The sequence below is a fragment of the Manacus candei genome, unplaced genomic scaffold (genome assembly GCF_025592945.1).
Source record: "Manacus candei isolate 608988 ecotype Guabito, Panama unplaced genomic scaffold, ASM2559294v1 h1tg000062l, whole genome shotgun sequence".
NCBI classification, from domain to species: domain Eukaryota; kingdom Metazoa; phylum Chordata; class Aves; order Passeriformes; family Pipridae; genus Manacus; species Manacus candei.
In genome coordinates, this window is record NW_026138110.1 from 622315 (window position 1) to 646672 (window position 24358).

Sequence of the window (24358 nt, forward strand, 5' to 3'; positions counted from 1 at the left end):
TTCCTCATTAAAGCTGTTAATGCTTCCAGCAGTACTGACTCCCTTGCAGAGCAACTCTGCTTCTGTTCATATTTTCTGAAGGTACCTGGTGGAAAAAAAAAAAAAAAGCATGAAATAAATGATCTTTGGGGAAATCATATCAGTAGGTAATTACAGACTGAATAATTCTGGAATCAGAAGACAGATGGAGTGAATTTCCTCATTCACCAGTGACAGACCAGCACATTGCACTCAGAATGAGGATTTGTCCACAGCCATGGAAATGGAGCAGCTATTTTATGGCACTGATTACTCACCTACAAGATCTTCAACATGTTCTGTTGGGAAATGCAACCACTAAAGCACTTCAGTTATGCAAGAGACCCTGAGGGCTATATCTGAATAAATGCAATATCTCTGATTTAAATAAGTGGGAATTAAACAGAGCCTACTCTCTGGGATTGGGAAATAAGAAAAAGTGACTTGAAAATTTACTCCATAGAGAAGGACATCCGTGTTTTCCTTGAATTGGACATTATAGGCATGGTTGGTATTAGTATATTTGGGGATATAAAATATAGTAAGAGAGTTTATTCTGTATCCTTTTCTCTTGTCTAGATTTTCATCTCATGTTTAGCACTGGGACTTGTAGAAAATGACTGTAGGAGATGAGAAAAAGAATAGAAATGTTGTGAGAAAACATCAAAAACTTTTTCTGGGACAGTTTCAAACTTGGGGTTTTTCAGGTTTTTTTTATAAGAATAAACAACACCTAAGGAGTAAAAATATTGCCTGACATGGACCAACAAAAATAAACACAAACTGCACAGGCAGTTCCCTGCCTGGGAGTGCCATCCCAAGCCCGGAGCAGCAGGGGATGCTCTAGGCTCAGTGCAGCCCGCAGGGCAGAGTCTGAGGAGCACTCCTTTCTCCTCAGAAGGGAATATTCCTCTATATGGTTTGAGTGACACTAATATTGGAATATTTTATTCACTTTTCATGTCCGCATTTTTCACAGTCTACCGAAAATCTGGAGAAGGTGTGCAAAAAAGCCTCAACTTGTATTTGGGAACAGGAGAAAGTGCCATACAATGATTAGACTCCATGGAGCCAATATGTTCAGCCTCTAAAAAAACTGCAATGTTTTTTTATGATACAGATGTATCATAAGAGGAAAACACCAGGTGCCAAAGGACTCTTTGTCTTGGGGATAAAAATAACATAAGGCTGGAATCTGTAGTCAGACAAAAAAATCTAATTAGAAAGAAGGCATATTAACTCAGTATTAACTCAGATATTAACAACTGCAAGAGTTTTTCAATGGGAAGTAATAGATTCCTAACATTTTTCTGATGTAAATCACAACTGGATGTTTTTCTTCGTGTTAGTTCAAGAAACAGTCACCTTCTAGTTAAATAGAATTTACTGGGTCTGAGTAATGAAGTGGGAATTAAAGACAAAGATAGGAAATGGCAACCTGAATCCTGTGTCTTTAGCAAGACACTGTGTATGTCACAAGGTTACTGCGTGAACAGGGCAATGTAAACTGTTATTATCTGCTTATGAATTCAGCTGAATTTAGGATTATGCTGTAGGAAATGTTACCTGTGTGGCTCTGAGGAACGACCATGACTAAGAGGAAAAAGATTTTAGCTGGACTTCAAGGACTATCTCCCAGTACAAGGAAGGAAAAAGATGTCAGTAAGATCTCAGCCTGCTGAGAATCTTCCACTGATTTCAGTACAAGCATCCCAGCAGTTCAGTCAGTGCGTGGGAGTCAGAGAGCGATGGGAGAGAAGGACAGGAACCACAAAGGGCACCACTTCATCTCAGCCCGCTCATTAGCTCTTGGCATACTCACACGTTAGGAAGTTTAATGACTGCTGTTAAGGACTCTGTGGCTGTGGGAGGCTGAGGAGAGCACTGCAAACAGCACAGCCTGTTCCTCCTGACACAAACCAGGCACTTCTTGTTCTTCTCTGCTGCCATTCCACGCAGGGGGTTCCTAAGCAGGCTTTCACATCCGATGTTGAAAGCAGAATTAATCATGTAGCCTTTTTACTTGCAAAGAGAAAAGGAAAAAAAAATATCTAGTGGCAGTAAAAATCTCAAAGAAATCACGTCTAAAGACAAAAGGTTGTGAGTTGCTGAAGTCATCAGGGCGGAAGGCCAGGGCTCTGTGCTCTCTCTGTACTTTTGCAAATCCTTCTTTGTGGATTTCTTTCAAATCCTCCACTCCATAGCCACATAGTAATAGAAGATCAATTATTTAAGTGTACTAGAAAAGGCTCTGGCTAGGAGATTGCTTAGGGATCGCTTGAGAGCCCAAATGATTTGCTAAAGATAAACTGCACTGACCCAAAAGCTCCGATATGCTCTTTATCAGCACTAACTGTATTCCCTCCATCCTGAGTGACAAAATGTAATGGAATCTGCTAAAGAAAACCCGAATAAAACTGGTACCAATTACTATCAATAAGGTAGGCTGTCACAGAGAAAGACTTTTAAAAGTGTTGCCCAGAGGTAAGAAATTACTAGTTACACCCTTGACCTTCAAGTTTTGCCAATATTCAGAGCTTTGAAGGTTGGGTTTTGTAAGAAGAAAATCAGATGATGATAGATGAAATACTTCTATAATGACATAGAGTTCACTTTCCCAAAATGTTCCTTTTAAGCAACTTGCAATTTCTTCATTCAAAGTATGTCGGCAGTCACAGCTTGGTACTCTTTATCTTCTCACAGGGCCACATTTCCTCTCCTTCTCCAGCCATCTTAAAAAATACTAATACATCTTGGTTTTCTGAAAGGAATTAACTAGTCTAATGCATTAGACTTTGGCAAACCTCTCCCCATGTGCTGGATTCTCTGATCCTTTTCCAAAATGCCCTCTGTATACCAATAATAAAGACCCATTCCCACTCATCAAGTCCCTCTTCCTCCTGCTGCAGTTCTGAGCTGCGTAGGCTTAACAAGTGGAAGCAAAACCACATTTAAAGGAGGAATAAACATGCCCTTGCCACATAATGCTGAAAAGTGATCTTTTTAAGCAAATCTAGAGAACAACAACAGACATCACAGCCCGCACTAATTTCAGGTGATTAAATACTTGACTTTTACTGAGACTCAGATGTTTATAAGGAATTAAAAAAATGTATCTTTCAGGCAATGTTGGTATGACATTTCAGGACCCTGCTCTCCCCTTGCTATGGAAATTCATAATAACAGCCATTAATCAATTCTGTTACTTCAGTCACAAGTTAAACTTCAGCAACACTGCCCTGATTATAGCTGAAACAAACGGAATTTATGAAATAACTTTTAACCGTATCATGGATTATACCTTGATTGCAACATTAATTCAAATTCAGGCACTTAATTATATCTTTCCTGCTGTTATCTATATTTATATTTATTGTTATCAACTTGCTTGGCAGTGGTAAAAACAAGCATAACTCAGGGAAAGAGAACATTTTTGTATTTTCACACTGGCCTGCCTTTGACACAAATCCTCCACTTCATCAAGACCTTGACTTATGTTCCACAGAAAGGAAATCAAGTGTATTACCGAGTACTCCTCTGAACAGGAATGGGGTGCTGAAGTGCAGCTTGTGTAATATAACTGCTAAATTAAATCTCATGCTCTTTTTTCCCCTTGGGAATACACATTCTTTGCCTGTTCTAGGAAAGGAGAAAATAAAAGACTGAGAGCAGCCACAGAACAGTTACTGCTGCCCTGAGAGTGCAATTAATTAAGTGAGTAGTCAACAGGCACATTGCATGTTCCAGTGTCTTTCTCTGAGCTAACATTTTTTGGACAAGTGGACCTAACACTGAGAATGTATTTTATAGTGTCTGTGGTATGAAGCAAACTAGATTTTACTCACTTTACTTGAACATGACTGATGAATATTCACTGGGTTTAAAGCCAGATGGCAAAAGGAACCTGTTGTTAGTCTGGGAATGGTACTGAAAATCAACAAGTATTTTTTTCAGGACTTCTGTATAATGTACATTAATAGTTGGTGAAGGTACAGTCCTTTGCTCATACATCTCCTTATCTGAAAAAAAAAAAAATCCTTTAAAACATACTAAAAGCTGTTTTCTTCCTTTCTTTCTTCAGAGATTTCCTGAACCACCTTTGGAGCAGAAGCTGGTAGATCCAGCATCCCCATTTGCACCAAAGAATTCCACTGTGAGGAATTCAGTATCTCCCCATAGTTTAAGGAGAATTCAGACATATTTCTTTTGTCTAATTGCATTGTGGAAACCACCCTCATTCTTTGTCATCACCCAAATCTGAAGCTCCTTCAATTAAAAGAAATGTCACCAGTAAGTCCTTTCCTAGTTTATTCCGTGAATGCTGTTCTTTATAAGAGGTAAATGCATGTAGGAGACCAGAGGAATGGTTGAGTGGCTCGAAACAACCAGGTGGGAAGTGTGAGGGGGAACAGGGAGAGATCTGCATAGATGGGACTGCCACTGCTCCACCCCCATCCCCTTGAGCTTTAGTCAGGCTCTGGTCCACGCTGGAACAGCAGCGGCCAACCCTATGGCCTGCCCCAAAATGGCAGAGGGACCCCATGGCCTGTCACAAAATGGCAGAGTGAGCCCATAGCCTGCCCCAAAATGGCGGACTGAGCCCATGGCCTGCCCCCAAATGGCAGACTGAGCCCATGGCCTGCCCCAAAATGGCGGACTGAGCCCATAGCCTGTCACAAAATGGCAGAGTGAGCCCATAGCCTGTCACAAAATGGCAGAGTGAGCCCATAGCCTGTCACAAAATGGCAGCCTCCCCCATGGCCTGCTCCAAAATGGCAGAGTGAGCCCATGTCCTGCCGCAAAATGGTAGACCGACCCATGGCCTGCCCCAAAATGGCAGAGTGAGCCCATGGCCTGTCACAAAATGGTGGACTGCCCCCACGGCCTGCCCCAAAATGGCGGACTGACCTGTGGCCTGTCACAAAATGGCGGAGTGAGCCCATGGCCTGTCACAAAATGGCAGAGTGACCCGAGGTCTGCCCTAAAATGGCAGAGTGAGCCCATGGCCTGCTGCAAAATGGCAGACTGCCCCCACGGCCTCTCACAAAATGGCGGACGAACCCATGGGCTGTCACAAAATGGTGGACTCAGCCCATGATCTGTCAACAAATGGCGGAGTGATCCCACGAATGACCCTAAATGGCAGCTTGATCCACGGCCTGCCCCAAAATGGCAGATATATAAATATATTGTAAGCCAGAGTAAAAATTCCAGTCAATGCCTTAGTGTGTGCCTTGTTGAATCCAGATAAATTAAAGTTTGCTAAGTTAAAGTTTGTGAAGTGTAAAGTTGTGAAGTTTGTGAATACTTTGTCTGGACGTTGTTTTAAAATTTGCCGAGTACCTTATTCTACCGTAACGTTCTGAAGTTTGCAAGTAAAAGTTTGGTGTTGAACCCCCTGAGAATTTTGTGGTTTCTCCCACCCAGTGTGAATCAACCAACCTTCCCCTAAACCCCCTGGGGCACCGCAGCACAGGGGGCTGGGTAAGAGTGTCAGTGGTTGTTGCTGAGCGTGGAGCACGTGAAACAGAGAGAATGAAAAAGCAGCTTATTCTGTGCAGTGTGATCACAAAACCCCCCAAGTTTCAATGTTGTCTAGACAGTATCATGGATAATCCATTATGTAGAATCCTGCATGGATAGAAATGTGAGTCCCCTGCCATTGGTTTGAAATCCAATCAGTGCCCGTTACTTCCAGCAGGAAACAGAAAGTTGCTGGATTTAATGGCCTAGCTCTCTTTTCAAAAAGCCTCATGTCCCCAGCAAGTAGAGGAACCTTTGGGATGTCTCAGACTAATAATTCCATCAGTTAGGGTAACTCGTATTCCACGACTGAGCTTCACAACTACATGGACATTCCCCCATATCTCACAGCATGGTCCACATAAAATCCGCCAGTTCTGATTTACTCACCACTCCTGGCACTGCATTCTGCTGGTCTTTAGTCAGGAGACTGCTTTGCCTCCAACTTTATGTCAAACTAAATAATAACAACCACATGACAATAATAATAATAATAATAACAATAATAGTAACAATAATAATTAAGTTGTCGATAACAAAATTTTAAAAGTAGCTGGTGATGACAAAATTATCTTACCATTAGAAAATTAATTCAGAAGAGCTTTAAAATAAAACTAGGAAAAAACAAGGAAGAAATATTGTCTTCCTGCTCAGGCTGGTCCTCCCAAAGGTGTAGCTGTTACTAAGACAGGATCAGAGTTAGTATCTGACCATGCCCAGAGGGCATGTGGAGAAGGCTTGACACAACTTAAAAATCATCAGTAAGCCCTCCTCGCTTTGCTCCCGCCTCCAGTCTTTTTTGAGCTCTCTTTTTCAGTGTTTACCTATCGAACCTTCCCTCAGGTTGGGCACGTAACACATCTGCAGACATAAATAACCCGTGGAATCCTGCCATGAGAGCGTAGGAGCTACTTACAGCTCTGTCAAACAAAAAACCAGGCTCGAGAGCTACACAGCATCACCAAAAACTGGAGACCTCTGTATTGCTGCAGTGAAAAAAACAAGAGCAGACACAGCATTTTTTACATCAGGAGCTTTTCAGCAAAATATTCAGGAAAACTTCCAAATCGTGGGTATTTTCTAACCCCCTCTAAACCCAGCTTTTGCCCTATACTGCATCAAAGTATCAAATTCAAGGGGAATGTACTCCTCTTATGTACTCTACAAACACTTACTCTTGTGGCACATTTATTAAACATACAGAGAACTGATCCACTGTTCTGCCTTGCACCGCTTACTTTCAAGGACTCCCATTTTGCCTGAGAACAGATATAAATAATTATAGAATAAAATACTGTCAGAGAATAATGCTCTCTGGTTGCTTTGGTCCAATAAAAGCCAAAGCCACCATAAAACTTTCATGGGAAAGGGCAATAATTGATTCTATGAGGGTAACGCTTTATCACGCTGCCTTGTTGCTATTATGCCAAAGTAAATTAAAATATCTTAGTCCACCTCTATATATAGCTTAGTTTACACACCTAATTCTGGTCTTTTTAAAATGACCTTGGAAAACGAAGTGCATTTTCTCACGGGCATGAATTTTATACATCACGTTTTCCAGTATAATATTCTCATTTCTTTTAAGGACATCACTGGCATATTAAAAAAGAAAAAAAAGTGAGAAATTAGAGAACATCTGAGTTCCTGAATACTCATTGAATAGTCTGGATCTGAAGTAAAGTTAGACAGATTTCTAAGAAATTAATTTGTCTTCTGAAGGGCCACACAGTATGAAAAATAAGTGACAATATTAAACACTTAGGCAGATAGACATCATCCCTTTATAATCATTATTTATATGTAACTATTCAAGAAGTTAATTTCTGTGTTCTCCCCGGTATATTCAATACAGAAGTAACTCCAAAATCTGACTGACTTGTTTCTGTGTTTTTGTTAATGACAGTTTTATGCTGCTTTATAGCTGAAAATATGCAATTTGCTGGGGTTTGGCAGAACATACCTGCAGTTAGTTCCCTTTTAAAAAGGTCAGGAGGTGTTGGAGCGTTGGACATCATTCAGATTTCTGCATGCACTGATTTTAGGAATGTTTCAACAGCAATCCATCAACATAAATGTGATTTCTGAGTCAAGTGAGGCATCGTTGAAAAGCAGCTTATTTGAAATTCTACCAAAATATGTTATAGCTATGTAACAAATGAACCATCAATTTTACTTAACATAATTCATCTTGAAACTCATATGTGTGTATGTATTGTATCAATTACCCCAGATCACCAAGAATGTGCAGCCAGTCCGTGCATCCATCATCCATGCAGACACCTTGGAAAAGGGCAAAGTCTGAAGCATGTCTCAAATGATAAACATACTGAAGGAAGAAATTCTGTTTCAGAAGCAAAATGTCATAAAACATTCCTGCACCAAAAATAATGGTAATAAAAAAAATCTCACTTGAATTTGTTTAAAATAAATTAGGCCAGAATTGCCATCTTGGATGTAAAAAAGAGGCAGACTACTTTTATGAATGCCATAAAAATAAACTATTTTAATAGGTACATAAATAAAAGGTTTAAAGTAGAACTTTCCCCCCGAACAGCAAGATGGCCTAGCTTCTGTACAGCAACTGAACAGCATTCACATGACTCCTAAATTAAATAAACCCTTTGTTACATTCAAAAACCACTGGAGGCAAATACACAATGCAATGACGCACCTGAATTGTTCTCCTTCCTCATCCTAGCAGTGTATACAGTATTTCCTTGGTTTACAGTACTCTGAGGATATGGATCTGTTAAATAAAACTCTGAATGATAGGGTGGAAATCAAAGTAAAAAAGCAGAGTTAAAAACCCCCCGCAGCACCCTGGCACCCAAAGGGGTGCTTTGCATCAGCCAGGAAGTCTTAACGGGAGAGAAATAAGGATTGTGCTGTAAAATAAATTATGTCTCTTACATATTGTTGTATAGTTATGTTAAAGTGTTTAAATAGTTACATTCACTTTGGCAATGTGTTTTTGTCTATGCCTATAATAAATTATATGTGGTGTGTGCTAGCTGGTCATGTGTTTTACTGCAAATGGGGGGAGCTTAGCACATCTAGGAAATGTTAAAAATGTTTCAGATTTATTTAAGACAGACAAAATCTAATTCAAAGTAGCTTTCCTCCTATCATGCCCCCCTTCCCAGCACCTCTAAGAAGTTACCCTGATGGTGATGGCTTCATATTTTTGCTGTGTTGTATCAAAAAACGTCATAGGTTGCTGACTAACACTTACTGACCCACAGAGGTTCTCAGGTTTTGTTTTTCCTTTCTCTTTCTGAATCACCTCTCATTTTGAGGACACCTGCCATTAACATCTCCATCCTCTCCAAAGATTCCTACTAGTTAAGGCAAGGAAGCACCATTTAGTCCATCAAAGCTGAGTTTCCTGAAATGAGGTGTTATCACTGTTGTTTTCTGGAATGTGGTGGTGGTGGGTGAGGACCATTCATCCTGTGGAGGACGAAGTCTGTCATGTGGACACTCAGAGTGCTGAGATACCTTGTGCTGGTGAAATCAGAATAAAAAATTCAAAGACGACAACTCTCATCCATAGTGCAGAACTAGCATTTCTAGTCTATTCCGTCAGAAGTTCAAGTCTGTTGGTCCAAGCCGACTCAGACTCAGCCAAAGAGGGTGCTCAGAGTCTACCCACCAGCAAGACGTGACCGGCAAGGGAATGACTGCCCCTTTTTCCTGTTTGCTTTCTTCTTGTTCTTGTTCTTCTTCTGCTTATTCGCACCTTTGCTTTTATCCGACTTCTTTTTCTTTTCGTCCTCCTTAAACCACGGCCCCCAGACTCCTCCGTTCAGCTTGGGGTTACTCCGGGGGTCCTTCGGTGGGTAGCGGACGGGAACCGCGGTCTTATTGAACTGCGAGAGCCTCCGCAAGAGCTGCTTCACCACGTCTGGGTACCTGGCAGAGAGGTCCACCCGCTCGTAGGGGTCGGCGGTGATGTTGAAGAGCCACACGGTTTTGCCAGCGGACCAGGAGACGCGCTCGTTGTGCCAGCGGTTGGGGCCCGCGTTGCTGAAGGCCTGCGGAGGCACCCAGTCGCTGTATCCCGGGTTTCCCGTCAGTAGTTTCCAGTGGTTCACTCTGATGGCGGATTGGATGGCGGTGTTCCAGATCCCGTAGCCAGCGGCCCAGGAGCCGTTTTTGGCTTTAGTGTAAATGGGGTCGATGTTGTGCAGGATGTCCACCCGCGGAGAGCGCCTGCCTTCGCTGATGGTTTCCCAGATGTCATACCCGTCCAGCTGGATGTCCTCATCGATCTGCCCTTCCGCCAGCGTGATCAAGGTGGGGAACCAGTCCGTGATGTGCACCAGCTCCTTACACACAGACCCTTTGTTTTTCAGAAGGGGGCTATGGACAAACCCAACGGCGCGGATACCTCCTTCCCAATAGGTCCCTTTGCTGCCTCGGAGAGGCCAGTTGCTTCCTCCGGCCATAGGCTGCCCACCATTATCCGAGGAATATATGATAATGCTATTCTCATAGTACCCATACTTCTTTAGAGCAAGGGTCACGTTGTTGATGGCTTCATCCAGACAGGCCAGCATCGCCGCGTACCTCCGCCTGTTGATGTTATTTATCGACCGGTAATGTTCAAAATACCTGCCCGGCGCCTGAAGGGGCGAATGGACAGCCTGGTAAGCGATGTAGAGGAAGATGGGCTTCCCGGGGTTGTGAGAGGCCAAGATCTGCTGCACTTTCTGCGTGTACATCTGCGTCGAGTAGATGCCGGTGTCGTGGTCCCACGCGGCGTTGTCGTTCTCGTAGAGGTCGTAGCCGCAGATGCCCGGGCTGTCGCATTTGAAGTGCGTGTAATAGTCGCCGCTGCCCAGGAGGGAGCCGAAGAAGGAGTCGAAGCCCCTCTGCGTGGGCATGCACTCCCGGCGGTAAAAGCCCAGGTGCCACTTGCCCACCATGTGCGTTGAGTACCCAACCTCCTTCAGCTTCTGAGGTAGCGTGACGTTATCCAGAGGTAAGCAGTTGGGCTGGGTCGGCCGGATGATGGAGTGCTGGAGGCCCGTGTGGATCTGGTACCTGGAGGCAGGAAGAGACAGGCATCAGGTGGGGCGGTGGAGGAAATGCTCAGGTGTGTGGACACCCATGTGCAGCAACCTTCTCTGGGAATATTTCAGAGCGTGTACATCAAAAACCAGCTCAGTCATACTGTCAAATCTGCTGAAATGGGACAATGGCATATGGTTTGCTTCACCCCACCTCCTTTGGCCAGTGGGCAACACCACCAAATGAGAAATGTGACTCTCCCTGCCAGCCTCATTTTTAATGCCTTTATTTCCTGGTAGCTGTGGACAATGTCAAAAGACCTCAGAGGCGACATGCTGCCTCTGAACTATTATTTGGGCACAACTGTCTTAAAGCCACCAGTCAAACTCCCAGACCTCCACGGCATCCCTTATGTCGATCCCAGCCCTGGGAAGCAGACCAAGCACTACAGCACCAACTCAGGACCAGCTCTCACAGCACGTGCAGTACTGAGCCCAAGGGCCCGACCTCTGCTCATCCATCATGCACTACGCACATGGGCTATGACTTAGCATTTATTTCCTGAGTAACGCCCTGGTCAAAACTCAAGGAAAGAGGCTTCTGAGTGATCACTCAAAAGGAAGTGACAATTCAAGCACTGCATCTTTTCTTCAGCAGTCATCTTCTGTCCTTGCCTCACTGCTGGGTGAAACATTTCCTTCCGTGAACTGAGATAGTCAAAATACCTACAAATACAGGAGCACGGGTATTTACAGGTACTCTGTTTTTCCTCCACAGAAAGCTTTCACATGTCTCCATTTAGCAATGATTATAGAAAATTATGTGGATAAATACAGTTTTTACAATGCCTCGTAACTCGCCAGCGGTAAACGCATCTACAGCATATAAAAATGCTGGATTTTGAGCATGTAAGAGCAGTATATTTAAAGGATGGGATAATAAATTCTGCAGTGCAGCACAGCCTATGTGTAAAGAATACATATGGCCTCCATATGATTAGAAAATAAACCCAGCACGGGCAGCAGTAAGTATCAAAAAATCAAGGACAAATAGGTTTCTATCAGTTCAACACTAAAAAATAGAATGTAACAGCAGATTATAAACCAAAGGCAACTTCTCCTGGAGTGTGAAAATAGATTAAATTCTCAGGCACAAATAGAACAACCAGGTCCCCCAATACTGCAAATCTTCCCCAAAACCACTTTTAATTCATTTCTGGTAGCAGGAGTTGGGACTTCCTGACACGTTCTGCTGGAGTTGCCAATCTGATTGGCCTCCTGAGCTATCTAGAAAATTAAAAACATTAGGCTCTGCCTGTCCATAAATAACTTAAATCCTGCTTTTATATGATGGCTTCCTGGCCAAGATCTTAGAAGGCGCCATAGCTGTCTTTAGTGGCTGGCAATCTGTAGGAATTGTGTAACTCCCACTTAATTCTTGAACTAATTTCCGTGGAACCAGAAGCTCTGGCCTAACTAATTCGTTGCAGAAGCTTTGGGTGTTGCACTGGACTAAACGTGCTGCAGAGCTGCTGCTTTGCTTTGCCTCTCTGGCCCCTTTTCAGAGCATTGTCTCTGGGACCAGTTTGGGGACCTGGAGCCCAGCCACCCAATTGTCCCCAAACTCACAGCTGGTGCCGACACAGGAGATACTGCAGTGGAGTTAAAGCACACTCTCAACATTAGGGGTTTCTGGCACCTACACTTTGCTTTTTTAAAAGAAATATCACACATACACAAATACCCACGTCCCATGATTCAGCTGTAATATTCTTCTCTTAAAAACAGGTAAACTACCATCAGGAAACCACGCAGTTCAGTTCATTCCATGTTTGAGAGTCCTCAGGGAACTTTGTCCACAAGGCATTTCATTTCCTTCCCCTTCTCTTTCGTCCGCCTTGTTAAATCCTTTCAGTAAATTCCCATTTTTTGATCCAGCTGGAAAAGTCCTTGCCCCCACCCCGCTCTTTTAGTAAGGACCTTCTGTTTTCTTAACACTGACATCCTCCCCGATCTCGAGATCAGCCCCTAATTCCAGTTGAGCAGTTTCTCCCCTGATAAGCTAATTTTGCTGGAAGTCAGGATTTTCTCTAAGGGGATGTTGTAGTGACACTTCTCCTCTACACAGAAGCTGAGCCTGGGGGGAACAGGCAACAGCATTTGTGACACATTGCAAACCAATTTGTCTCCTGACAACGCCTACACAGAAAGCATGATAGTCACACAAAGTTAATTCCCATAAAGAATTCCTAAACCACCACACGGATTCCCCAGCGAGGGCTTTTCAATTAGAGATCCAAGCATGAAATTCCTACCCTGTTAATCTGGGAAATACTGAAGCAAAAACTATCAAGAGTTAGCCTCAGTCACACAGGCATTCAGCACTGCATCTTGTTTTAGTGGTGCCCTCAGTTCCTCAATCTGCTGGCAACAATGCACACGTAACATACAAATATAAATATATATGCACATATATTCTCTGCTGCTGCCTTCCTGCATGAGACTTCAGTGTGTTTCCCATATGTGTGTGTGTCTGTGTGCTATTTTTGGCACAGCTATGCTTCTGAATGTACCTATAGGCACACAGACAAATAGATATGCAATTTTTTATACTCACACATGCAAAAAGGGAGCTGCAAAACAATCAATTTGAAGTCAAAATATTTCAAGCGTAGAAACGCTTCAAAGAAATATCAACCTGATTATCAGAATGTTTTTCACTACTACAAACATGGCTAAGATTTGTTCACTTTCTGTGCCACATGCCTTCCTAACTGATCCATTATGTGCCAATATTACTTTTTCAGTGAAAGTATTTCATTTTCAAAGGACTTGCAGAGCACTCATGGGAAAGCAAAGTAATCTGAGCAAAAGACAGTGATGATATGGAAGCAAATGGCATTAATAGCAACAGGAAAAGTGTCTCAACACAACTATTTTGAAACTGTATTTAGACTCTGCAAGAGGGAATAAAACTGAACAAGGCGAAACATAAAGGGAATAAGAGGCAGATGCTGATTTTGGGGAAGTTCCCTGGAAGATAAAGTCACAACCTCACAACTGCCATAAAATGTCTGTGAGATACATCCTCTAGATTTCATCACTTTCTACCACAAGTTTAGCTAATTCTTTAAAATAAATCGGTTGAATTTAATGCCAAACACAAAAAGCAAGCTAGGGCTATGAATAGCCTGGAATTCATTATTACAATTCCAACACTAGCAACCAGTCAAATATAAGTAAATGCTGACGGGCCACAGAATCTAATTTCATCGGTTTTTAGGCTTCAACCTTTGTGGACACTATTTGCATACAGCTAATAAAGTGTTAATAGTCTCTATAAAGAGCAGGGGTTCAAGACTTGGGAATACTTTATATGCATGTGCCATGCTCTCCTTCCCCCCCCCCCTCCAAGTCTCCATTAGACACCTTGAAATCTGAAATCTGCTGAACGAGGAATGAAGTAAAACCTGTGCAAATTGTTCAGCTGATACGATGCACGTTGAAAATTAATTTCTCCTCGCTGTGTCTCAGTGCAGTTTCCACTCCTATTTTCATTTTGCTGGTGTGGTTGCTCAGATGTTTGCAGTAAAACCCCTGCCAGGGCAGCTGCTGATGGACACACTGCCCTGTTTATTTGTTTGCAGTGGAAACTTTAAAGCAACAGCCTCCCAAGAGGGAGCATCCTGATGACTTCATAGGTCCTCTGCCTCTTGGATGCCAAGAGGAATGTTTCAGAGGTTTCTTAAAATAAATAAATAAGCAAATAAATCCTCCATCCTGAGTGTGAGCTCACAATACCCCTTTCCAACAGGAGTTTTCTAGTGAGTGTTTTCCCCCTTAACTTCAGGGTGGGTTCTGCACTGAGGAAGAAGCTGGGATGTTTCTAATTGTGTAATGTGCCTGTACAACACTACTGATTTCAAGCTTTCACAATGTTCAAATACTGCATTAATTGTCTTCAAACTGAGATTCTTCTAAGGCTCACTGAAGACTAACAAAGAAGCTCAGTTGGAAGTTTCTAATTTCAATAGCTTTTGCTAGCACTGCTCTAGCTAGGGCATATGGAAAACGTATTTTTCTTATGCTTGCATAGCTCAGGATATGTTAAAAAAAATCTCAGTGTTTAAAATAATAAACTCTAGCCCAGGATTCAGAAAAGAATATTTTAAATAAAAAAGGGGCTCACTCTTGTCCACCTCAAAGCTCTGTTTTGAGCTCTGCAAGGTGTTTGTGAGGGAAGCAGAAGCTGTTGAGGAGCTCTTCTGCTTTCAGCCTTCGAACCAGGCTGGTGAAGAGCAGGGCAGAGGGATGCAAACCTCCTGATCATGGACATGTTGGACATGGATCGACATGGCAGGATCACAGGAAAATGATTCTGCATTAGAAATATCTGCCATAAAAACTAAATGTTTTACACGGAATATGCTAAGGATTTTAAAACTAAAACTAGAACAAAGCTGCTCAATGTTAAATGTATGCCAGAGAAATATAATTTTCTATATTTAATCTATCATTTAACTATATTTATCCCCTGGCTTGTAACGCTAAGATTTTGGGGAGAAGGCAGGTTATGGGAGTAGATGGATCAGAGAAGCAAATGCAATATTAAAGAATAAATGTAAACTCCAAACCTTCACAGACTTTCCCTGTGTCGTCTCACATAAATCAAACCCGAGGTGTTCACTCAGACATACACACACATTCATTTCATCCTCAGCTGTATTCCTTGAATTTTTATGGGCTTATAAATCAGAGTGGAAAAATATCCACTTCTAAACCGAGTATTTACAGAAAAACTCTAACTCAGGTTATTCACTGTTTTATCACTCTGGCAGTGCTATTGCAAACATGTCATTTGGAACGTTCTGCAGCTTGCCCTACCTTCAGGGGTTTGGGTAGTGGTGGTGGGTTTTTTTGGTATTTTTAAATCAGTTAAGGCTCTTCCATCAAATTCAGGACAAGAAAAATAAAGTAGCAATTTACTTGTGGACTAATAACGTCACCAGTTTTGCTCCAACGACCTTTTCCCAAGGACCTGGAGGAGCTGAGGTATCCTTGTTTAACCAGATGCCACTTGGATTTCAATGCATTAACTCAACCTCAAAATCATTTGGAAATTCTGATCTCTCACCAGCCCTGACATTTGGTCATTCAAATAAGGTCCTTACACCCCGATATCGCTTATTCTGCCAAAGGGATTTTTATCATCTGGAAACTGGTAAACTGAGAGAGAAAATGTTGTTCTTCCTGGCTCTATATTCCAACCAGTTTTGCATCTCAAGGATATACACCAGCCCTCCTCTCTTTTGCCTTCCCAGCTCCTGTGGACACCAGTGGTACCCCAGGAGCGAGGCAGAGCTTGGTGAATAGCGGGAAAGAAACTGTTGTGTCCAGAGTTGTGAAATCTAAAGGAAAAATATGTGACCATGGGACCAAGCTGGGAGGGAAGAAGAACAGAAACTTCATCTGTGTGTCCCCGAGGTTTCTCTCCCTGGTTCCAAGGGGTGTTTAGTGCCAGGAAAGAGAAAAATCATACAACAAAACTCAAGCGGAAGTTTCAACTTTGAATAACCCCTCTAATTAAGTTGCAATTAGTATTTTGATACGCTAACTCTGATTTTCTACAAAACATTATTAAACTGGTAGCTTATACGCTACCAACCTTTCCTGTCACCGAGGCAATTTATCTGCTGGAATGGGAGGACTCAAAGGATAAGGAGAATGTGGGAGCCGGCAGCAGCTGGAAGGCACATGTGGATGTGCAGCTATTGTTTTCTCTGCTCCCAGTTCTCTGCAGCTGTGGCAACAGAGCACAGCTTCCAGCTTTATCACTGGGTGTTACTCATTCAGAAACAGGGGGGTAAATGTGTGACTGCATAATCAGGATTGTGGTTTCGTGTCTACACGTGAGGGACACGCAAAGGAAACAATGTGATGAAACACTTCACGTGCCAACCGCAAATCCAGACCTCGCCACCAAATTCTGGGCTCTCTGCAATGACAGATCCCGTGGGATATCACACCTAATCACCACGTTACAAGGGAAAGAAATGCACTGTCCCTGAAGTTGAGGAAAAGTTGCTGGGACAGGGGTACGGCGCAGCCTGGTTTGTAAAGGGCAGGCAGGGCAAACCTCAACCTGCCTCATTCTGTCTAAAAGAATACATTAACTGGTAATGATACAGGCATTTTTACATGACCAAAAAAACCCCAAACCCTGTCATGCACATGTGTGGAATATTTTTCAGCTGAAACTCCTAATTCTGTGACAGTTTTTAGGAAAATTATTTCTCCTTTCTCTACGAAGAATTTATTCAGCGACTGCACCCAAGGGACATGAAAGATATCCATTATAGGACTGCCTTTCATAGGAAGACATCTCTCATAAAAATGACATAGTCCTTGAGGTAGCAGCCAAACAGTTATTGTCTTATCTTATCCTTTAATTAAAGTACTCACTTTGGCCATTTAGTACCATTTCTGAATTAGTGCTGCCCTTATGTATTATTCATACATCCAGCACTTGGAGAGCCTGTATCAACCTAAACGCTGCAAAATGACCTTGAATTGACAACAAGGATGACTGAGGACAAAATGGTAAGATGTAAAAGACAGGTTAACAACTACCACATTGTGGGTTTATATGCCATCATTTGAGAGAGTTAATTGCTTTATAATTAAAGAACATTATGACATTGAGAAAGAGAGGATTATGCGGTGCTTCAGAGACACCTCAGGTGTTTTAGACACCTTCACCCAGCATCCAAACTTTGTGGCAGCTGTAACTTCTTATTAACCATTGAACAACTGCATAAACTCACCATTTCTGAGGGTGACATTGGAGAACGTCGTGGTTCCATGGCTTTATTGAGCTGAAGTGTATCATAGGCCATTAAGTCTCTTTTGAAATCTTAGATTAGCCTTAAAGGCACCAATTTAAAATTAGAGATACGTTATTATTGCAAGAGTATGATAATCAAGTGGCAACAGCCACAATCCCTCTTTAGCATTTATAATATTCCTATTATCCTGCTCTGTGAGATGTCTCCAGCTCAGCTGTCTCCCAGAATCTATTACAGAACAGATTCTGGTCCCCTTAATCAATATGTAGCTATTTAAATAAAAGGATAATTCCATCAGTTTCAATTGAATACTCTTCTGGATAAATTTTTGCTCAGTGTCAAAATCAATTCTATTAATTAATTCTATGAATTAATGCATGAAACTCCTTTTCTAGCGTGGAGGTTCATTGGGAATGCTGATTAATTAAGAAATACGCTTGGATTATTATTTCTGTTCATCTCAGCTTTGCTATTCCATTTGTTCTACTTATTGCAGCTTATCATATAGCATTATTGTAAAACATGTACATGTGCATCAACAGGAAATGATTATCTCTTCCTTCAACCCCTGTGTATCACACAGCAATCCAAGAGAGCAGGATACCCACTGGAGCACTGGGACAGAGCTTTGCCAAGAAAATCTGCAGCCCAGATAACATGAAGGACAGCTTTATCCAGACTGATGAAACAAATGCATTTTGACTTTTCAACAACATCTCTGGTTTTCTGGGCTGACATTTACTGGCACCAGCAGTGGCACTGAATCATCAGCAACAGGAATAACCTTGACTGGAAAGCGAGGGAGGGCTGGGAGCCAAGAGACACCGTCTCCCCCGTTCAGCAGAGTTTTTGGCCTGAGCATCCCAACTGACTTCTAATTCTTTGGTCCCTCTGACCCTTTGATATTAGTTTCTTAGCCTGTCGTGTGCTCACCCCTTCGAGCAGGGATGGCACTATGTCTGCTGCACAACACAGCTCAAAGTGGGCTTTTTAGTCCTGATAAAAAACGTGGGCAGGATGCAAAGGAGCCTCACCTTGACGTTAAAACCAGTTTGTAACTGGATTTGTTCAAACACAGTGCTTACAGGCACCTACTTATTTACAATGATTACCAGCAGTTAGGTGCTAATGCTGTCACATATTGCTGGCTACTGGATTTTCTTTTCTACTTCCCAATTCACCTGAGAAATATTGCATCCAAATCCCTCTTTCAGAACTGACCAGAACAAGCAAGTCCATTTTTGATCAGACAAAAGCACTGTGTGCAGCTCCCAAAGAAATAACAGATTAAGGTAATGAAGTATTGTATTAACTCAGGCCCCAGACGACAGGTTCCTGATTGACAACATGGGGAAATGGAACATCTTTGTTTATTCACAGGGGAGATCCCACATGGCAATGAACTGCTTTCACTGCTACTATGTGAGTGGATGTAGGTGTGCTGTTGTAGCACAGGGAGAAGGAGTGGGGAGCAGTGTTTCAGGGCTGTCAGTCAGTTCTGTGACAATTTTTAACTATCACATCAGAGATATCACATCCTGTATAGTAAGGCATTAAAAAGGAAAGTAAAATGTCTGTATTCAAAGCATGATGTTCCTCTTGCTTCAGGGATTTTCTGTAAAGCAATAAAAGTATGAAGACAAATAAAACCCGTTCCCTGCGTATTCTTAAATGCTGAGGTTGTCAGTTTGTTTCTTTCTCAAAAGCTCCATATGTTGGAACTCAAAAGGAACAAAACACCTTCAGCTCTCTGCAACCCATGGCTGGAAAAGACCTTTAAGATCGGGTCCTGCCATTGACCTAATGATGCCAATTCCACATGAGTGTCACATCTACAAGTCTTTTAGATCCCTCAGGGGTGGTGACTTGAGCTTCAGGTGTTCCAGAGCTTGACAGCCCTTTTGGTGAAGAAATTTCCCCTAATATCCAACCTAAACCTCCCCTGGTGCAACTTGAGGCCTCTCCCTCTTGTCATGTCGCTAACGGCGCTTCACGAAGCTCTGTGGGACCTCCTGGGGAGGTTTCTGCCCCTGCACCAAATGGGTTTGAGCTGCTATCTTTGCACCCTGCTCAAACTAGGCAAAGGCTGGGAGAAATGTAAGGCTGCTCTGTGGAGGAGGAGCGTGATGAAACTGGAAAAGCCTCCGTGTCACATTTGGTGGTTGTGGGACGCCGTGGCACGGGCACCATCCTGCTACACTTCTCCCTTGCCCTCAGCCTCCTACCCCACAGAAGGCACCAACTGGAGCTACCACAGGACAGAGGTCAAGAGCACAGCTGTTCCCAGGCCACCCTGTGATGAATAATAAAGTGATTTGGAGAAATGCTTCTTTATTTCCCTCCTAAATCCGGCTTAGCAAAACAAGTAGTGCTCTCTTGGATGTTGCTGCTGCACTCCCTAATCCCTCCTAACGACCAGTAATTTCTCATTTATATTGCTCCTCACTCACATCTTGCTCTACTGTTTGCACTGCAGGAGTGCCCAAAAGCCTAACAGGGACTGAGGCCACAGTGCAATATCCCTGGAAATAAAATGGAGCATAACAAAGGAGGGGAATGGAAACGGGTGCATTATCCTTGTTGGTCCAACAAAAATCTAGAAACCACATCTCTCACACGTCTAGCAATTATGTCTAAAAGCTGACAAAGCACACGTAAAATATTCGCTATAAAATGTTAATATATTAATGAAGCTGTGCCTTATTTAAGATGTTAGCAGGTGATTTTGATCCCAGGCAAAATACCACGGAAATGACTCACGTAATGGAGCGAGCTGGGTAAGAGTAAGTGAGGTGTAAACGGGACGCACGCAAAGTTTTGGCAGTGTGCATCCAATATATCCAACAATTAATTCCTAGTACATTTATGGGACCTACATACAAATGCCATCAGCATTAAATGCCTGCCCTGCCCTCTGTGGGGCTTTCTCCTCCCTGTCTGAAAACATTTATTTACTAGAGCGATATTAGTATCAAGTACCCTGTGATAAGTGATTTAAGGACAGATACCCCCTTAAAAATGCAGATCACTCATTAAAAATTAAAAATAAAAGGTAGAAGTAGTGATTCTTTAAGAAACATTAGTTGTTCAGGAGAAAGGGAAACATATTTAGCATTTAGCAAAGTGTTTGTTTCATTAAATAGATGAAACAAGATTCCCTGAGAACATCCCTTTGTATGGACAGACCTTCCACACCTGCTTAAATTGGTTGGAGACAGAAGAGCTTTCTGGAATGGGATGGATTTAAACAACTGCCTGTTCTTGAACTGATGCTTAAGTGCATTTCCACAAGAATTTTAGAAGCCAGTCTATATTTTTTTCAGCTAAAGACACAAATAAGGATTCCCAAAAACATGTCCCTAAATTTCCATGAAATCAATACAAGTCACAGAAACTAACAAAAGGCCACTGAATCCCAAACTGCAATATGAAACTTCCTCTGAAAAAAAAAAACCCAACCCTGATGCTTCAAGATGAAAAGGGCATACTCTGTTTTCTCACAGGTGCCAAACCAAAATTATCATCATCACAGAAGAGCAGCTCTTACACATTTGCTCTCCACCCTCAGGGTTTCTGGTGGGAGTCAAGCATTATTTGGAAAAGACAACAGCGAGATCATAACCCACCTATTCTTCTGAAGGGCAATTATCTCTGTGAAATGTTACTCAATCAGTGGCAAGTACTTTCTGGCTCCCAAACCACTTATGTCCTGGCAGGATTGTGAAATTATGCATTTCAGTGGTTAATAATTGTGGCAATAACATCAAAATGAGGAAAATGCTGTGATGCCAAACAAAGAAGCATCATCGTTTAGAGTCTTGTTATTTTCAGTGTCATCTGTGTGTGGGAAGGGAAGTTTGGGAATTGCGGGGATTGTAAAGGGAAAAGAGGGAAGGAGAAGAGATAAGAATCGGGCATGCTTCACATCTGCCATGAACGAGAAGAATAAATATTTCTTCCCTCTTTAGGAGCCGGGAGGGTTAAAGGAGGAGAAAATCAGCAGCACAGCAGTTTGCTGATGTTGTGAAGCAGTGCCTGGGCTGTGACTGCACCACAGCCCGGAGCTGACGAGTGGTGACAACACCACAGAGCTGCCTGTGTTTGGGGGGACGGGAACACGGGATGGAACCGCTGAATATCAACACCACATCTGCTCGGCTCCGTCTGCACGAGACTTCGCCGCTCCCTGCACAAATCTGGCTCCTCGGCGTAGCCCTAACGGGTCACACAGGAGGGAAGGAGCCCAGAGGAAGCTGTGAACCCACCGGGGAGCCTGTCAGCTAACTCAGTAACAAACCCCTCCTCTCTAGTTTCCTATTAGCAACAGCACTGTATAACTCGTTTGCACAGCTCTTCCCTTTCAGTCTGATAAATCAACGTCCCTGTGTGCAGTTTTAAGTCATGGCCAACTTTACAAACACTGTCAGAACACTGGCCTTACCTGGCATCACTTCCCCACAGGTTTCTCACAGGAGTGGGTGCACACTATAAAACACATTTTCAACTCGTTCTGCGAATGCGCCCCTGCAACTGAACCAGTTCTCCACTAACTGTCCCAGTTGGCCTGTTCAATACTCAGCACCTAATATACTTGGAATTCTGGTAATCTGGCTGCATGGCTGTAAAATTCCTCAACAGTCCATTGCATGGCCAGCTTTTCACGAGCAGTGCTCGATAAACTGCAGGGCCAACTTCTTTGCTTTTATTTGTGTTAAAGTCAAGCATGTGCTTCTCAAAGCCAGGCTTATGTACGCGTGTTCAAAACCCAAACACAGGGGAGCTGACCAGGGAGTCAGCAACAGAATGGGAGAGCAGAGAAAGATCCATAAAGCCTCAGCTCGCATTCCTTGGGAGCCAAGAGTCTTGGGCTAAAAATGCATTTTGGCTCTGATTTGGGAAAATGAAGTTTCTCCCATCTTTCTCATGTAATGTATTTAACCAAGAGAGAAGCAGTACTGATGGTCACCTAGAGAAACTGCAGCCATCCCTCCTGGTAAGAATGGCAACTGTTGCCCTGTATTCAGAATAAAGGAGATATAGGAAGGGAAAGATGAAAAATCCACAAAACCCACGTTAGAATCAGAGGGGAACTTCATGATCTCATTAGGGCTTGATCCAGTTATTAACATCACCCAAAGCCTTAAAAGAAGCCTCTCATTATTTTTTGTACGTTTTCCTGTAGAAGTTTCAGTACATAATATTTTAGACACAGAGCCAGCAGTGGATATTTTAAAACAAATAGATACTTATCTAAAAATCCAAATAAATTTGAAACCCATCCAATCTAGACATGACAAGAGCGTAAAGGACACCATAAAGGACAACATAATTTCCTCCCAGATTTCCAATGCTTGCAAGTTCCGATTTTTTTCTGCTTTTGGGGTGGTAGTGGTTTTGTTTGGAACGTCATTCCAACTTAAACCATCCAGTAAGTTTGCTGATGTTGCTTCCCTCCTCTCCCTTTTTCCCCTTGCAGATTGCATTATTACAGCCAAGAAGGAAATAAAAATCTTGTGGCAGACTAGTTTTCTGCACTTGGTCTCAGCGAGCATAGCTGGGACGTGATGCATCCGGGTAGGAACAATGGAATGGCAAAGAACGGAACTGCTGGATGTGGCAATGGCAGACGCCCCGGGAGAGCTGTGGAAAAGCCACGGCTGGACACACTTTCTCTGCAAATATAGAAGTTTGGTTTAGTTGTGGGATGCGAGAGGAAGTTTTCTGCTGGCTCTTCATTTTTTTTTTTTTTTGGTATGTTACATAAGCTCCCTTTCCACTTTATTTTTATAACAGCACATAAATATTTTATGAGCTATGGGCCTTTGAACTGCGTTTCTCTGACCCGTTGACTGATTCCCATTTGTGTCTCTGAAACTGTATCTCCTGTGCTGTGAGAAATGCATCCTCCTGGCCTGCCAGACAAACCCCAACAAAAACCCACAACAGTGATTCTGTTTGTTGCCAGTGCTACAAGTCAATAAATTTCTACTTAATATCGAGGCTGCCTGGAGACATTTGTATCCTGATATATTAAAAGCATAAAGTTCAAACAGCTTTGAATTCATTCTTTATATACTTTTTGTTAGCCACACCTAAACAAAATTAAAAAAAAGGAATAAGAGTAACTCTTCTTTCAGTGAGGATTAATCAAAATCCCTGATTTTCACAGGAAAGTAAAACTAGGGCTGTGTAGGTATGGGTCTTATTGCATATCTGGAATTAGAGCTGCCAGTGATACCCAGGCTGTTCCAAGGCAATCCCAGGCTAACATTTGGTGCTTCCTAAAGTGCATAAGATTTTCTAGTATTATGGAAAAATAAGTATCTAATGTAAGGCCTTTAACCCAGCCCATGGAAGTATCCCAGTCCAACATAACTAAATAGCTCTGCACTAATGATGCTTTCTAGAATCCTCCAAACTTTTCCAGTTCAGGAAAAGTGTCTTTGTTGGTTTTTCTTTTTTTTTTTTTCCCCTTCACTTCTTCCCATCTGTCTTCATTCTCATTCCTGTGGGATGAAGGAAGAAACTCTAAGCCTGAAAATACAGCCAACTGCAATTCTAGGATCTAAGCTGGAAGGATTGGTTTGACAAGGAAATACCTACTTTTCTGCTGAGATTACCTGCATTCCCTGCACAGGATCTGAAAGAGCTGTTCCAACTCTTTCCCAGTTGGACTCACAATTAAGACATTAGCTTCACTATGATTTAGAGCATGAACAAACCTCCTTTTTATTTCATTCGCTCCGGAAAAATCTCTCATCTCTGTTCCTTCGGAGCACATAAATATCCTTTGCATCAGCTACATTTCAGGATTTTATGTGCTGGAATAAAAGCCTCCCTGGGTCACTGGGGTTCCTTACTGAAGCCATAGAATGGGTTGGGTTGGCAGGGACCTTAAAGCTCATCCAGTTCCAACTCCCTGCCATGGGCAGGGAACCTTCCACTAGACCAGGTTGC

At 42.6% G+C, this 24358-nt stretch overlaps 1 protein-coding gene and 1 long non-coding RNA gene across 2 annotated transcripts in view; both read right to left on the reverse strand.

Moving 5' to 3' along the window:
* Window positions 1-2215: 2215 nt before the first annotated feature.
* Window positions 2216-5047, reverse strand: LOC127478784 (uncharacterized). The gene is made up of 3 exons (XR_007907341.1): window positions 4927-5047; window positions 3864-4037; window positions 2216-2750 (listed from the first exon to the last, which is right to left on the reverse strand). It is a non-coding gene; the product is annotated as an uncharacterized LOC127478784 (long non-coding RNA).
* Window positions 5048-7994: 2947 nt separating this feature from the next.
* Window positions 7995-24358, reverse strand: part of ARSJ (arylsulfatase family member J) — a 32512-nt gene continuing 16148 nt past the window's right edge. The window contains exon 2 of the mRNA XM_051804909.1: window positions 7995-10590. Within this exon, the coding sequence (XP_051660869.1) occupies window positions 9189-10590 (1402 nt within the window). The 3' untranslated portion in view covers window positions 7995-9188. The remainder of the gene's footprint in view (window positions 10591-24358) is intronic.